Source organism: Hippocampus zosterae, chromosome 11 (genome assembly GCF_025434085.1).
Source record: "Hippocampus zosterae strain Florida chromosome 11, ASM2543408v3, whole genome shotgun sequence".
Lineage (NCBI taxonomy): Eukaryota > Metazoa > Chordata > Actinopteri > Syngnathiformes > Syngnathidae > Hippocampus > Hippocampus zosterae.
In genome coordinates this window covers 226,669-243,118 of record NC_067461.1, presented here as the reverse complement: position 1 = coordinate 243,118, position 16,450 = coordinate 226,669, and the positions used below count along the sequence as shown (strand labels likewise).

Sequence of the window (16,450 nt, the reverse complement as noted above, 5' to 3'; positions counted from 1 at the left end):
TTTATTTGAGTGGAATGTACAAATGCACACGCGGAGCGAATGGCAGCGGCTTTATTTCGTCACTTTGGATTTATTATTTTCAACAAACTGTACAAAAAGGGATTCATTTCAATACATTTTTGTGCAACGACTCCATACAGGATGAGAAGTTTGGTGGAGCAGATGAACAAGTGACGGCGATCTGAAGTGAGCCGTTGGCTGCTTTCGCGGCTCGACGGAGCAAAGAGTTGCCCGAGCTGGCCGCAGAATCCTCAGACGACGCCGATCCTCGAATGAAGGCGCACTTCCTTAAACCAGGCAAAATCTTTGAAGACTTCCATGGAAATGCTAAATTGCTAAAATGCTAATTTGAAAACCTACTTTGAAACCTCATTTGGATCTCTCGCCCCAATTTAAAACGCCACCTAATTTGAAACCCCGACGCAAATTTAAAACCACTCTTTGAAAACCCTAACCCGAGTTTGAAACCCGAACCCTAATTTGAAATGCTAACCGTGATTTGAAACCCTAGCCATAGCTTGAAAACTTACTTTTGAAACCCTGACCCTAATTGAAAGTCCGACTTTCAAAGCCCAACCCAGGGAGTGAAACCCCACTTTGGAAGCGGAACCCTAATTTGGAACCCGCTTTTGAAACCCTCCCCCTAATTTGAAGCACAAACCCAGATTTGAAACCCTATACCTAATAATTTAAAATCCCTACTTTGAATATTAACCCTGGTTTGAAACCCTAATTTGAAACCCCGCCGCCAATTTGAACCTGTCGTTGAAACCCTAACCTCAATGTAAAATATGTGTGTGTGTGTGTGTGTATAGTCAAAAGTCAACACTTAAAAGTAATAGTAATACTTCTAATGAAGAAATAAGTTAAACAGTAAAAGCCACTCGGTAAAGGCATTAGTAAATGAAAACTAAATAGAAATACAACCCAAAATACTGCCGAGGTGCTCATCAACTATCAAATTAATCGATCCACCTTTTTGGCGAGCCATTAATCATTCAATTTAAGTGTCCAAATCCTCTGAATTTGGGCATCTTAACCCTTTTGGGTTTTTTTTTCAATCAAATTCTCAATTTTGAGATGACCAGTTCCAAATTTTGGAGCATGCAGAGTCTCGCAATTTGGATACTTTGGCGCTACAAAGGCTGGACTGATTGCCTTTTCAATTGTATTTTTTGAAAGACGGCACTGTTTGACTTTAGTAGTGAATCATCATATCGGTTGATTGATTTTTACAATTTTTCTTCCCAATCGGAGACGCAGGTCAATTTTTGATTCACTGATTGAGAATCTGCCCTCGCTTTTTCTTTCATCATAAGCATGAAAATATTCTTCCGTAACATGCCACATAGGAATACATTTAGTCATTACGATGAATGAAAGTGAAAGTGATCGAGTCCACGCGGTGCAAGCTTTTTACAGGCCAAAATTACGAAATGGCAAAAAAATAGCAAAAAATATCCAATCAAAATCTGGGGGGGGAAACATGTGCGTTAAAAATGCGTTTGGGGGACACGTGACGCCATTTCAAAGGGAATTTCCGTCGCACTGTCAATTTGATGTCCCCTTTTGGAATCAAGTCAGCGGGTGCATCCCGCCCGGCGCCTCCCTCCTGTTGCGACGGCGTCCGCCTCTCCCTCGCTTCTTCTCCCCCTGGGAGGCGACGGTCCGCCGCAGGTTGTCCGGCCGCGGCGCGCTTCTCTCCAGCACGTCGGCGTTGCCCAAGACCTTCTTGAAGGTCCTGAGGTGTTCCTCCAGGCCTCGCTTGAGCCGCGCCACCTCCGTGCGCAGCGCCGTCCCCCCCCCCTCCTCCTCCTCCCCCTCCTCGCCATCGCCGGCATCCCGGCAGCAGGGCGCCTCCTCCAGGCGGTGGAGCTTGGCCTTCAGCTGCTCCACGCTCCTCTCCAGCTTCCGCAGGTCGCCGCCGTCTCCCGCGGACGTTCGGCCTCCTCCTTCGTTCGAGCGGAACGACGGCGCCTCCTCCGCGTCTCCTGCGATCACCGACGCAAAGTCAAGGGCTGCGTGTCTTTCACGCCCTCGCAAATAACTTGGCTAGGTTAAGTTATTAGTTTAGTGAGGAATTGGCTAACGTTATTAGTTAGCTAACGTGGTGACTCGTTAGCAATTGGCTAACGTTGTTAGTTAGCCAATTGCTAACTAATAACGTTAGCCAATTGCTAACTATTATTACTTAGCCAATTGCTAACTAATAACGTTAGCCAATTGCTAACTAATAACGTTAGCCAATTGGCTAAAGCGTTAGCTAATTGCACTGATTTATGCAATTGGCTAATGTGCTGTGAGATCCCCCCCCCTCCCCCCCCCAAGGCATGGCACCCGACTGCACCTGGCTCGCCGCTCGTCCGGGCACCGAGCGTCTGCCGCAGGGTGCCGAGACGCTCCTTGAGGGCCGGGATGGAGTGCGCCTCCTGGTCCTGTTCGGGCCACTCCAGGAACTCCAGCACCTCCTGGCCCAGCAGGATCTCCAGGACGTCGCTGTGGCGGATGACGTCCTTCAGCAGCGAGTTGAAGGACGCCGACAGCCGCTTCATCTCCGCCAACACGCGCTTCATTTCCTCCCGCAGCTCCCCGTCCGACGCCGACGGGGCGTCTTGCCGGGTCTCCGCTCGGGCCCGGGCCTCCTGCAGCAGGACGCCGAGGCGCCGCACGCTCGACTCCAAAGTCGTCGTCCGGCTCTGCTCGGAGGCCATCGACTCCTTCAGCTGTCGACGCGCAAAACGAAAAGCCAACAGCTAAAGCAAAACTCCAGTGTGTGACCGCCGTCATGAGCGAGCCTTGAGGCATCGTCACTGACGCCTCGAGAAAATGCTTGACAAATCCCGACAGATGATTGCAGAGCACACGATGGGCGCCGAAGACCCCCCACCCCTACCCGGACCCGCCCTACCTCCTGCAAGCTCGTCTGCAGCGCCTCCACGGCGGCCTCCCAGTCGCCGGCGCCGGACTCCCACGCCCGAGCCTCCGCCGCCGCCCGCCGCTCGTCCTCCAGGGCCAGACGGTTCTCAAGGGCCAGTTTGGTGGCGTTGGCCACGCCCCCCTCCAGCCAGGCCACCGCCTCGCCCAGGCGCCCGCAGTCGCACTGGGGCGGCGAAGACGAGGACGCGTTGTTCTTGTAGAGGACGGTGTAGAGGTAGTCGACGTCCACGTCCAGCTCGTGCAGCCGCTGAGCCTGCCGGCTCAGGTTGCTCGCCAGCTGCTCCACGCCGTCCAGCACCGCCACCTTGGCGGCCTCCACCTCCAGGCCCGTCTCCATGAACAGCACCTGGCCGGTGCGCGCCGTCTGCTTGAGGCGCTCGTCCAGCGCCTTGGCGTCGCGTTGCAGTTGCCGGACGCCGCCCGACGTCAGCGCCAGGTCCTCCGCCAGCCCGTCCACCTGAACGCCCACAACGGCGCACGCTGCCTTGCGGTGACTCGGAAAAGACAACGTGCCGCGCTCGTATTTGGAAAGGTCCACCGTGAAAAAGTAAAAGTATTGGTCAGAGCGAAGGAAATCGGTCATCGCTCAGTCGGAGAGCCGCGGGTGCGCCGAAGCCTATCCCGGCTGTCTTCGGGCCGGAGGCGGGAGGCGGGGCATACAATCGCCCATCCGCGCTCGCAACCCGGGACAATTTGGAGTGATCCGTCAACCCGCCACGCATGTTCGTGCAATGCGGGAGGAAACCGGAGTACCCGAAGAAAAGCCACGCGGGCACAGGGAGACCATGTACAACCCCATGCAGGAAGGCCGCAGCCCAAAAAGGAACAGTCTGAGAAAAAGTGCCAACCGGTGGCCGCAATGCCGGGCATGGACTGTAGGCGGCAGCGGCCGCAAAGCGGGACGCACACGTAGGAAAAGGCGCGGCTCACCGCTATGGTGTTGTTGACCACCCTGTTGTCCAGACGCTCGATGGCATCCCACAGGGCGTCGGTCGAGGTCACCGCGTGCGCCGCCTCCCCCACGGGCGCCTCCACTCGGGCTTCCTGTTGCCTTTCCTGCTCTTGCTGCTGCTCCAGTTCCTGGTCCAGCTTGAGCTCCGCCAGGCTGGCGTTCATGGCCTGCAGGCTGGCCTGACAGCCACAACGATTCGAAAAAGTGATCAGAGGGAAACGTGGCAGTTCAAAAGCAACAGTTTGAAAGAAAAAGTCATTCCCTTCAAACGGGCGTACCTGCAGCATCTTGTTGTGTCGCTTGAGTTTGAGGTCCAGGTCGGCCTTCAAGTTGCTCATGTTGTAGTGCAGCGTCGCATGCTGCGAATGCAGGCCGCTTTCCAGCTGCCCGCGCAATGCCGCCACCTGCTGGACGCTTTGCTCCACCTTGGCGTCCAGACGGCGCTCGTAGTCGTCGCGCAGGTCTCGCTCCAGGCGCCGGGCGCCCTTGAGCTCGGCCACGTCTCGGGCCAGCTCGCCCAGCCGCCGTTCCAGCTGCTCCAGCGAGTGGTTGAAGAGCTGCAGGGGGCGCTGCAGCTGAGACATCAGCAGCGCCACCACGTGGGGGACGGGCAGCGCTGCGGGGACGGCGGGATGGGACCTTGCCGGCTCCTCCTCCTCCTCCTCCTCGTGGTATGCGCCTGAAACGCACACAAGACTTACAATTACTTTATTTTTGAGTTTTGTGTCATCATTATTTTACTTCCTTGCAAATATGGCGGGCCCGTTTGTAAACGTTGCAACTCTTTCAGTTCGATGTTGCTCACGATTCGATTCGATATTGACTTCAATGCGTTGCAAAGAAGTCCTCAGAGGAAATTGGCCTCGTACCGGCACGGGTTCATCGAAGCACTCACCGGTCTGGAGGCTCTCCCACTGTTCATGTCTTCCGGCAGGATGCGAGATGCGATGCCGGTCGGGGTCCGCTTCCCGGTCCTCGACCGGATACTGGACACGGACGGGGTTCTGAGCGGGTTCCCGATCCTGGACGTGGATGGGATACCGGACGGGGACAGGGTACTGGCCGGGGTCCCGTTCTTGAACTCGGACAGGGTCCGAATGCGGAAGACGGACGGGAGTGTGGACGCGGTCCCCATGTGGAGCACGGTCCTGATTTGGTACAGGGGCGGGAGACTGAGCGCGGTCCTGATTTGGTACATAGACAGGAAGTTGAGCGTGCTCCTGGTGTCGAGAGCGGTCCCCGTTTGCGACATGTACAGGAGACTCAACGTGGCTGACATTGTGCGGCGTGTTGACTGACCCCTGGTGGTCGTTCTGCTCACTGTTTGGCTGGCTGTGCTCTTGCTGGGGCAGAACGCCTGAAACACACAACCGATTTGGTTTGACGAGACATGCGGACGTACACGGCGGACACTGGCGAGAACGCACTTTTCACCTTTCACGGCTTTGCTGTTTCACGGGATTTTTTTCTGGTTCACTTTTGCAACAAAAGTAGGTTTTGATCTCTGGCTTCATTCTATTGTACAGTATTGTCGTGTCTAATAATTGTAAAAAAAAAAAAAGAAAAAATGCTGATTGTAACTGCCGTGATCGCTCGGTGATATTAAAAAGGTTATTTAGGTTATATTGCCCCCTGCTGTTACAGTTGAGAGTTGCATTGAGTGACAGGAAGTGGTTCACGTCGATTGGAAGTTCGGTAAGTGTGACGAAAGCGCAAAGTGCTCTCCGAAATTCCCGTTTAGAGGCAAAATGGGATCGGGCCGCGACAACCGTGTGTTTTATGTCGTACATTGTGCAATTGGATATTTTGGACGTCGTTTTTCACCCCAAAATGGCGCTCGTCGGCGGCGTGGCTTATGCAAGCGGGGGAAAATGTGGCCGTTCCCATTCCCAAACACGGCAAAGTCTTTCTTTCTCTCTGCCGACTGTGCAGTTTGCTCGCGTGAGTCAGCAAGAAAATGCTCCGGAACACTCTGCGCTCCCTCCGTATCCGTGACCTTCAGTCGGAGACGTGGGCGCAAATCCCTCAAGTGATGCACACTCATCACTTCTACTTCCGCTTGGGAAATGACGGCGGCGGCGGCGGCGGCACGAAGGTCCGGCCAGCGAGCCGTCGACTTTTGGGAAGGGAGCAGCTCAGTGGACACTTATGGGGGAAAGCAACAAAGAATTGGCCCAACAGGTCAAAGGTCACGCTTCAAGTCACGCTCTACCCGCTGCCGATAGCATGATTTCACAAAAGCTGCAAACGGGCAGCGTTTTCGAGAAAGGCGTGGAGTCCCCCACCACAGAGGAGGATCAAACTCGCCACAATTTCAGGAAGAGAAGACACCACGTCCATTTTGTTGGACTGCTTTGAGAGAGGCTTGCTCTGCACTTGGGCAAGGCATCGAAGCGGCAACCGGCCGTTAAAGGCTCAAGTGGAGCGTCGTCGTCAGAATGCAGGAGTTGGCTTGAAGTGGAGAAAAACATGACGACAAGACCGCTCGTTTGAGACGCTCGTCTGTACCTGGGCGGTCAGGATGAGGTCAAAGGTCGTTTGCGTTGGCGTTTGAAAAGCAGATTTGGGGATTGCGAGGGTTCTGTTGGCGAGAGGCTCGCTCGTCCGCTCTCGGGGGGTTTTCCAGAAATCCCTTCAGTGGGGTATGAAAATCTTGAAAAGCGCTCGCTTCGGTGAGTCACGCTTGCTCTATTTCAGTCGTTGGAGTTCCTCCGATTGTGTCCGGCGTCGCCGCAAGGTGGATGACTTCACGCCAGCGGCTTGGCAGGAAGTGTTTTGAATCGGAGGTGTGGTGGGAGCGAGCGGCGGGTCGGCACTGCCGACATTTCGCCCCTTTTCTTGCTTATTTTTTCCAACCGCATATAGGAAGTGAAAAAACACGATGAAGCTGGCAAGCCTGATGCGAATGTGATTGCCTGGTCGACACGGTGTCCTAGTGGTTTGCATGTCTGCCTCACAGTTCTGGGTTTGAATCTGTGGCCCGTATGTGTGGAGTTTGCATGTTCTCCACGTGTTTTTTTTCTCCCTCCAACATCCGAGAGACATGTTGGCATATTAGCTAGCTTCATTGAAGAATCAAAATTGTCGACAGGTGTGAATGTGAGAGGGGTTGCTGGTTTGCCGCTACAAGAGCCAAGAGTGCCTGGCGAGCAATCGGTTCTTTGTGGAGAGGTGCCATGTGTGTGAGGTGGTACCAGCGGTGTGGAGACTTGCGGGCGTTCTCGGGAACTCGGATCCTCCAATCAGAGACGAGTTTGCCGTGTCGATCTGTGTATCGGCGACTGCAAAAGACAACGTTGACGTTTTTAATCGGGCACAGGAAGTCGCTTTTATTTACATCTGGCTCCTTTTCGGGACGTCCTCCTGCGGACTGCGAGCAAACATGACTCTTTCCCACCAAAACGAGTCTCGACTGAATTAAACGACTACTGCTCCCATTTGGGGACGATGAGAAAAGCAATCTTAAAAATAGAGCCCAATGGAAAGAAACACTCTGTTCAGAAATATTTTTCTTTTAAGTCCGTTGAAACACACCCACGCACACACTCATAAAGCACGTAAAAACATTTGTGTCAGTTGCTCAAAAATGTTGTTTCTTCACTTTCCTTCCACGAGGTTGTCGTATAGAAGGTAGCTTCAATACACATTTAAAAATAGATTTCAGTTTGTTTCCTAAAATATAATCCAAAGGAAAGGTAATGAGGGGAAAGAGTAGTGGTGCTAGAAGAGAGCCTTGAGGAACCCCGGAGTTTATTATTAAGAATTTCGCGACGAAAATCACGAGAACTACGGAGAATTCTACACTCGGCGTCCGCGCAGACGTGGATTTCAAAAAATGTTCATTCAGCACATTTCGAAGATGTGGCGATTGACACAAAGGGGGAAGCCTGTCGCCACGTAAGAGAAGTAAGCACCTGTGTCGTCACAGTTGTCTCCTCCGTGTCCTGGGCAACATCTCCACAAGAGAGCTGTGGTCTCCTTCTGCTGCTGCCTGTAGAGCGGCCGAGTGGACAGCTTGTACCTGCGCACAAGAGCCAGTTTGGATGCTTTGATGCTGAGCCGCCGAGTGCGACGCGTACCCAGAGTCCCGCCATTGAGCAAACAAGCTACGCTTAAATGGGCGGTGCTAGCGAATGTCTCTTGTTGTTGTTTCCTTACATGACCAAATGACAGTCCGGCGTTCCGCTGGGACAGGGACTTTGGGACTTGATGGTGTACTTCTCCGTGCCGCACGCCACCGCCACAGTGACCACACGCTTCTGCACCAAGGCGCACCAGTTCCTGCAATGCAAGTTGAAAAATATCTCCTGATCATCCCCTTTTCCCCCCTGCGCCGACGCTTTTCCTGCTGCTGCCTGCGGATAAACGAGCAACGGGGAAAATATGACTTCATACGAGGTTTGGACTTTGATTCCTCCATTGTTTCCTGCGCTTCCTGTCGGAGGGGGGGGGGGGGGGGGCCGCGGGCGTCAACCACTTTTTGGGGGGTTCCGCTGAACAGAAGTTACGGGAAATCATTTGAGACCTCGTGATCATGAAAAAAAAAGACAGACGTGACCGGGAAAGCAGAAAAGCCAGAGGATGTTTACGACGATTGTTTCCTGCCGAGGACCATTTAGGAGACAATTTCCAATCTGCACATCAGATGGACTTTTTTGGGGGTTTTTTGGTCCAGTGGCTGAGTGGGTGTCAACCGTTTGGAAGGAAGGAAAAGCAAGCCGTGCGTCACACGACTGTAAACACCCCAAAAGAGATTTGGAGGCTTTGGGCTGATTCGGCATCAGAGCGCGGCCGCCGGCACGACAACATGGTGGCAGTCAAAACACGCAAAGCCTTGCGGCGTCCTCGCGGTTGAAGGCGCCGCACGCTTGGAATGCGGCCGCATGTCGGGGGATGAAGGGAGAAGATACGCCCAAATGAAAACGGCTCAGATTCCATATGAGCATCGTTCCGCTTTGGATGTTGGACTGCGAGGGGGGCGGGGGGGTGCGGAAAATGTTTAGCGCGTGTACTTTGATACATGACACAGCTAAGCTAACTCCTTTGCTGGGGAGAAGGACCGAGCCCTGCACAAACGGCAAAAATATGCAACTGACGCCATCCTAAAAATTCATTCATTCATTCATTCATTCATTCATTCATTCATCTTCCGAGCCGCTTGATCCTCACTAGGGTCGCAGGATCCTAAAAATTATTATTTTTTAAAATCGTGAATGATTTGCCATCGATTTCACAGGATAGCAAAGCCCTATTTTCGTCAAACCAGAGCTCCTCAACTCACTTCAACGTAGTCCCTTGTCACCGAGATGCCACAGTCAGGCAGCAAAGCGCTACTTGTGTCAAAATGAAGCTCTCAACTCACTTCAACGTAGTTCCCTGGTAGTAAGATGCCACATTTTGGGAATAAAGCACTACTTTTGTCTAAATGAAGCTCTAACTTACTTCATGGCAGGTCCTTGGTGCTTTTTACCCCCAAATCTCGCTTTTACAATTTTTTTTCAATTTGAAATTATTTTTTTATTATGTTACCTATAGAAAGTGCGATTTTAAACAAATTTTAATAATAATAAAGCGGCCTTCCGGACAGCGCCGAGGGGACGCCACGGATGGACTCACCCACTTCGGGCCGGGTAGTTTCCTCCATCCTGCATCAGGGGGGTCTCCTCGGTGGCGCTGATGACGCCTGACGTTCTCCCCCAATCCTCCTGCTCCACCTCGGGGTCTCGGGCCCTCACGTCTCCGCGAGCGCTCGGCAGAAAGGCCAGAAGCACGAGCGCAACCCTCACGGCTGTCATGACGGACGCTGCGGCAGTCAATGGGGGGCTCGCGCGCCCGCCGCCTGCTTTTAAAACCGAGGAGGGAGGAAAGGGGGGAGAGAAAGAGAGGGAGAGAAAGGAGGGGGTGACCGCGCCATCCGTTTCCCCTGCCGGGAGTGATTTTTAACCCCCCACCCCACCCTGACAACTTTATTTCTGGTAAGACTGAGAATTTTGCGTTGACTTTGAGTGTGGTCTCCTTCAACGTGACGATGAAACAAGGCAAATGACTGAACGTTCCGGCAACGGGGCCCTCGAGAGGTGGACTTGGCCCCCAAGGAAGTCCTGAGACGCCTTTGCACTGGAAGCTGTCACCTGATATCTGGAGCCGTTTCCTCCTCAGCCCAAGCAACTCCTTGTTCCTTCCTCCTTCGAAACAAATCCATCGGCCTTTCTCTTTCTCCTTCTCTCTCTCTCTCTCCATCTTCATCCTCTTCCTGTGGTGCGATAAGGACGCAGGAAATCCACTGGGCCACTTCCTGTCACACTCTCGATGAAGACGTGACATTGAAAGACGAGTTGAACATCATCCATCATGTGAATGAGCACAAAAAGAAAATGATAATAAAATCAACAGTGACAAATGAACTCACATTTCAACAGAAAACGGAAGAGAGTTTTCTTTTTTGGCCAATATGAGGCGTTTTTGACTGAAAAAAACGACCATGTATAGTAAGGCGTTTTTCGCTGAAAAAAAAACGACCATGTATAGTGAGGCGTTTTTAGCCAAAGAAAAACGACCATGTATAGTAAGGCGTTTTTAGACCAAAAAAACCCCCGACCATGCATAGTAAGGCGTTTTTAGCCGAAAAAAAACAACCATGTATAGTAAGGCGTTTTTCGCTGAAAAAAACGACCATGTAAGGCGTTTTTAGCCGAAAAAAAAATGACCATGTATAGTAAGGCGTTTTTAGACCAAAAAAAAACGACCATGCATAGTAAGGCGTTTTTAGCCGAAAAAAATGACCATGTATAGTAAGGCGTTTTTAGACCAAAAAAAAACCGACCATGTTATAGTAAGGCGTTTTTAGCCGAAGAAAAACGACCATGTATATTTTTAGACGAAAAAAACGACCATGTATAGTAAGGCATTTTTAGACCAAAAAAATCCCGACCATGTATAGTAAGGCGTTTTTAGCCGAAAAAAACCGACCATGTATAGTAAGGCCTTTTTAGCCGAAAAAAAATGACCATGTATAGTAAGGCGTTTTTAGACCAAAAAAAACCCGACCATGTTATAGTAAGGCGTTTTTAGCCGAAGAAAAATGACCATGTATATTTTTAGACGAAAAAAAACGACCATGTATAGTAAGGCGTTTTTAGCCGAAAAAAACGACCTTGTATAGTAACGATAGATGGTCGTACGACGTTTTTAGACGTTTTTTTTGTCGTTGGCTAACAGCAGGTGAGACGTCCTGGATTTGAGCCGAACTGGTCTTTCTGAGATCGGTTCACAATTGTTTTTTTTTTTTTCCGTATAAAAGTTGGAATACGCCGTACATGATTTGAAATGATAAAAAATACGGGCAAAACGTACAAGTTGACAGGTATGTGTCTGACTGTGGCTGCGCAGACGCGACGTAGTATGTTCTCAGCGTGCACTCCTGTGCTGAACCTACCAAGCCCCTCGCCCCTCACCTTTCTCTTCTTCTGGTCTTCCTCTCTGAGCACGGCAGCCTAGCCACTGCCAAACCTCGCTTCAGCCACGTGAAAATAAAGAGAGAGAGAGAGAGAAAAAGAGAAGGAAAATGACAGAGCCGGCTCTCGAAGGAGGCTCCCGGCTCTCATCGTTTACTTCAAAGAGTCGTTCGTTTTTACCAGCTCGTTCGCGACCGACACAACACTACTAAGGATGCCGAGACTACGTTTTCACTGTCTGGCCAGCAGGCGGCAGCGCGTTCCCATAAATGACGTCAACTTACGCAACAGCGACAAAACAGACAAGATTTTGAAGAATAAACCAAGAACGACGGCGTGGAAGCAACTACGAAGCGTGTAAATGCAACAGCGGTGTTCGTCAATCAGCAGTGTGACCACCTATTAATCGATTTATCAGGACTTTGACAGGAAAATCTCCTGGAAATTGGAAGCCAGAGGATGTTTTTCCGGGTGTGCGCGTTGAGGCTGCGCACAAGTACTGGATGTACTGAACTTGTATTTCGTCTTCTGTTGGATTCCAGCAGATTCTTTCTTCGCTCCACAACAACGATCGCAGGTATGAAAGCAAAGCTTCGAGATCATTTACGCAAGCGCACAAAATATGATTTGCGAAATGTTTCTAGATGCATCTTTTAAAATGACCGTCGAAGAAGTAAACGCATACTCCTGTGATAAACGCCGTGGTTACGCATTGTTAATTACATTTAGAGTAACGGACGATCAAACGTGCTCATTGATCGGGATGTTTCATATGAACAAGTTAAAAATGCCCAATATGTGTTTTTGTGGCGGCAGTTTGACACATTGCAGGGTTTTTTTTTCTTTTTGCCGCTGAACACTACCGCCAAAATGCAAAGAATGTTCATTAAGTTAAGATGGGGGCCAAAGTTCATTAAGTTACAATGTGACACTTTAACAAATTCATTATTGTGCCATTGTTTATGCCGCCTATTTGACATTATGACGCATGTTCTGTTATACAGTAAAACTAATAGACACTATTTCTTTTCAATAATTTTCCGCTGATGTCACCGTGAGAAGCTGTCACCATGACTCAGCAAATGTTGCTGAGTCATGGTGCACCTTGAATGACAAGGTACACAGCAAGATGCTAATCTTCACAAGTCGTGATGTAAATGTCACGCTGCGTGCTACAAGCGCGGAATCACATTCGTCAAGTATTACAAAGTATTCAAATGGGTATTTTTTTCACTGATTATGTATGCCAAGAAAGAACATATGCTTGTTTGTTCATACAACGGCTGCTTTGTTTCAAATGAACCGAGTTGCAGGCCACGTTTTTGGTTCCGGGGGGCCTTCAGCGGACACTCGCCCAACTTCATCCATGTCTCGATATTATCGTTGCCACTATTGTGTCACAAGTATAGAAACCATCAATACGATACATTCAGAATCAATATTTCCTCCAGAGATGTCCAGCAAGGTCGCCGTGGTAACGGGTGGCAACAAAGGCATCGGGAAGGCCATCGTGCAGGCACTGTGCAAGGACTTCCGGGGTGACGTCTTCCTCACTGCCAGAGATGAGTATGTCTTGTCACATGCTGAACATGAGACCTCTTCAACACCAAAAAAAAAAGACGTACCGGTATAAAAAATGAAAACCTTCTCTTTTTTTTGTCCGCTAGGGGGCGTGGTAAGGAGGCCGTAGCGTCCTTGAGCGCTGAGGGTTTGAAGGCCTTCTTCCACCAGCTGGACATCGATGACGTTGGCAGCATCAGAAAGGCTGCCGACTTCTTTAAGCAAAAATATGGCGGCGTGGACGTGCTTGTCAATAACGCCGGCATCGCTTTTAAAGGTAGCACAACTCTACGCTACCGACTGTAATTTTCACGCCATACCTTAAACGCTGGTAGACATTCATGACCCGACCTGCTGTCCGTTGCCAGCGACGGTTGCGTGAGAAACGGGGGGACCGCACTGCCGAGAGGGCTGCATTTATGGCACTCCTTCCCTACGCTCCTTAAGCTCAACTCCAAATGTTTCCTTTTGCGCTCACATAGAAGTCACATAGAAACCTCTGCATTGCCCCCTTGTGGCAGCCCGCCGCAACGTCACGTGTGCGCACTCCAACAACACGTACTTTTCCGTGCCTTTTTGTCATCCGTGTTTAGTGGCCGACCCGACGCCGTTTGCCACGCAAGCTGATGTGACTTTGCGGACCAACTACTTTGCCACACGGGACATGCTGACCCACTTCCTGCCGCTCATCAAAGCAGGAGGTAGCGACGCGGGCACACTCTGGCGCACACTCTCGTTCCCGCGCACAGTCGTCTTGAGTCACGTCGTCTTTGTTTCTATCAGGCCGCGTGGTCAACGTGTCGAGCTTCGTGAGCGTGCGCAGCCTGCACAAGTGCAGCGAAGAGCTGCAGAAGCGTTTCCGCAGCGAGGACATCAGCGAAGACGAGCTGACGGCTCTCATGACGCGCTTCGTGGAGCTCGCCAAGAACGGCCAGCACAAGGAGGCCGGGTGGCCCGAGACCGCCTACGGAGTCTCCAAGATCGGCGTCACGGTACGGGCAATTGAGACGTGTTTGGCCCGACAAAAGTATTGGGACGCTTACGGCAAGTCAAAAGTATCGGGACGCATCCCATAACAAAAAGCATCGGCTCACCTGCAGTGAAAATTAATATAGACAAGTGTTGACAAAGTTTTGGGACACCTTTTAGAGGAAGAAAATGTGGGGGTGAGGGAAGGGGAATGATGAAAAATAAGGAAATATGTGGAAAGAAACGTATTGGGATGCATGGCAGGAAGTCAAGGGTGAAGAAACTCCAAAACCCCCCCCCCCCCCCCCAAAAAGTATTGGGACACGTGCGGTCGACGAAAAGTGAATAAAAGGTCAATAATATGTCATAATTTGAATTTATACAGTACTACTCGGTTGACAGAATGTGGATTACCTCAATACGCGTCCTGATCGATAATGCCATCATGGCTGTCGGCGTGTGTGTGTTTTTTTTTTTCCAGACGCTGTCGATGATCCATGCGAGGCGTCTGTCCAAAGAGAGACCAGACGATCAGGTAAAGAGCACACGGTGTCCTTTTTGGAAAGGAAAGTGTCGCCGGTGTTGAATGCCTCCTGTGGTGCCGTGGTGACGCTCAGATCCTGGTGAACGCCTGCTGTCCCGGCTGGGTGCGCACCGACATGGCGGGCCCCAAGGCCACCAAGTCCCCAGAGGAGGGCGCCGAGACGCCCGTCTTCTTGGCTCTCCTTCCGGCCGGAGCTTCGGCGCCTCACGGCAAGTTCGTGTCGGACAAAGCGGTCCAGGATTGGTGAAGGCCCCGTGATGGCATCATCTGAACGAGCACGTGCACTGGAAAGGGAAATTCGATGTTTCCGCAAGCTTTGAAATACAAGTCCAAAAAGGCATGACACACTCCACTACGAATAAAGAAAAGAATGATTTTGAACAAGTCATGTTACATTCATGATTTAATCAAGATGGTATTAAAAGCATCTATTTTATTTTATTTTATTATTTGCCAATATTTCACAGCTCAATCAAACAAAAATATGAGTAAAAGACAGTTAGTTGACGTACCTCGGGGGCCATTGCGAATCCGTGCATTAGAACGGTAGTTCCTTGTAGCCGTTTTCCAATAAAATGGCCGCCAACTAGCATGCGGTTAGCTTCCCGCGGTTCGTCGTCACGAAGGCCTTTTCACTATTTTGTGGCAAACATCTGGTCCTTATCATCAGTCGATGGAAAATAAACGACTTTGAAATGTAAATGTTTGAGCGGTGAAAACGTAAACGGGGTCCAGTACGTCGAAACGAAGCAACGACTGCAGTCAAAAGTGAAGGAAAACACGAATTCCTAGTTTAGACACTCGGTGGTCACTTTGGGTATTACACGAAAAATGCATTGGAAGTGGGCGGCGCGCTGTCGACCGGTTAGCATGTCCTCCTCACAGCGCAGAGGTCTAGGGTTCGATTCCTTCCGGCAAAAACATGTGCGGCAGTTTGATGGAACACTCCAAAAATTTTTTTCCTATTTCCAACTTGCTCCAAAATCCTCCGTGACTGACATTTTTGTTCGCCACCGAATTGTCGTTTCACGCCTCGAAACCCAAAATGTCACCGCGCGCGCTAATAAGCGCTCTTGTTTGTGTCATTGTCGCAGCGTGAAATTAGCCGAGATGCCCAAAGTCCTCCTTGACTTTCTAATGGCTTTATTCCACAATGAAAAGCATCACTAACAACCTTTCGGGGGACCTTTTCTCACGAGTGTCGAGCTGGCCTGAAAATCGAGTGTGTGTGTTGCGTTGTCATCGTGTTGACATTTTGCCGGCTTTGTGTTGACATCGGCCGACAACGCGTCACACTGAGTGAAAGCATCCGACTTGGCATTTTACTCTTCGACTTTTATGTCTCCAAGCGTTTTAGACGCATGGAAACAAAGGAGAAACGGACTGTCGATAGCTTTGTCATAATTACGGAAGGCAGCGAGATGAAAAAAGACGATGCTTTAAAGCAGGGGTGTCGTCCCTCAAGGGCCGCTGTTCAATAAATAGTAGCAGTCGCCCGGCTGATTGTATTAACGCCACAGATGATTGCATATCGACATTTTGTTTTTTTTATAAATAATGTCTTGGTATCATCATGAAAGCGCAACCTTGAGAGTAACCTTTCGGTCCTTCCTTTTGTAGATGAAACAAGTTTCCAAACGTCAGCATAAAAAGAACATTAGATTAAGCCTCTTGGGGGTGGGGGGGGGGGGGTCGGGGAAGCCCGAAGACATTATTTGATATTAATCCTACAAATCACAAACATGAAGACGATTGACGCGTTCTTCAGCATCTGCAGTTTACAGAGATCGCCGCTAGAGGTCAGTAGAGCGGCGTATAAGTCCCTCAGCGCACATGAGGTCATCACACGCGCCTGAAGGGAACGAATTGCTTCCAGAAACCGGCTCGGATTGAGCCTAACTCATACGCATCACTCCAAATAAATGCAGTGGTGTCTTGAGGCACGAGTTTAATCCATTAAGGACCATGCTTGTTATTCAAATCATTCATATCTCAAATCGGTTTTCCCATCGAAAAGAATGAAAACGGCATTAA

General features: G+C 50.5%; 2 protein-coding genes and 1 long non-coding RNA gene across 3 annotated transcripts; 1 reads left to right on the top strand and 2 right to left on the bottom strand.

Moving 5' to 3' along the window:
- Positions 1 to 35: 35 nt before the first annotated feature.
- Positions 36 to 1,146, bottom strand: LOC127610318 (uncharacterized). The gene is made up of 2 exons (XR_007964809.1): positions 716 to 1,146; positions 36 to 404 (listed from the first exon to the last, which is right to left on the bottom strand). It is a non-coding gene; the product is annotated as an uncharacterized LOC127610318 (long non-coding RNA).
- Positions 1,147 to 1,383: 237 nt separating this feature from the next.
- Positions 1,384 to 9,798, bottom strand: LOC127610315 (multimerin-2-like). Its single transcript, XM_052080294.1, has 10 exons — positions 9,506 to 9,798; positions 8,048 to 8,170; positions 7,804 to 7,910; positions 7,084 to 7,170; positions 4,785 to 5,246; positions 4,168 to 4,568; positions 3,868 to 4,068; positions 2,909 to 3,394; positions 2,348 to 2,723; positions 1,384 to 1,991 (listed from the first exon to the last, which is right to left on the bottom strand). The coding sequence occupies exons 1-10, from the start codon at positions 9,682 to 9,684 to the stop codon at positions 1,576 to 1,578; spliced, it is 2,838 nt and encodes a 945-aa protein (XP_051936254.1). The 5' UTR covers positions 9,685 to 9,798; the 3' UTR covers positions 1,384 to 1,575.
- A 1,892-nt stretch (positions 9,799 to 11,690) lies between these two features.
- Positions 11,691 to 14,800, top strand: LOC127610303 (carbonyl reductase [NADPH] 1-like). The gene is made up of 7 exons (XM_052080270.1): positions 11,691 to 11,920; positions 12,795 to 12,909; positions 13,011 to 13,180; positions 13,497 to 13,604; positions 13,687 to 13,895; positions 14,354 to 14,407; positions 14,490 to 14,800. The coding sequence occupies exons 1-7, from the start codon at positions 11,803 to 11,805 to the stop codon at positions 14,661 to 14,663; spliced, it is 948 nt and encodes a 315-aa protein (XP_051936230.1). The 5' UTR covers positions 11,691 to 11,802; the 3' UTR covers positions 14,664 to 14,800.
- Positions 14,801 to 16,450: the final 1,650 nt, after the last annotated feature.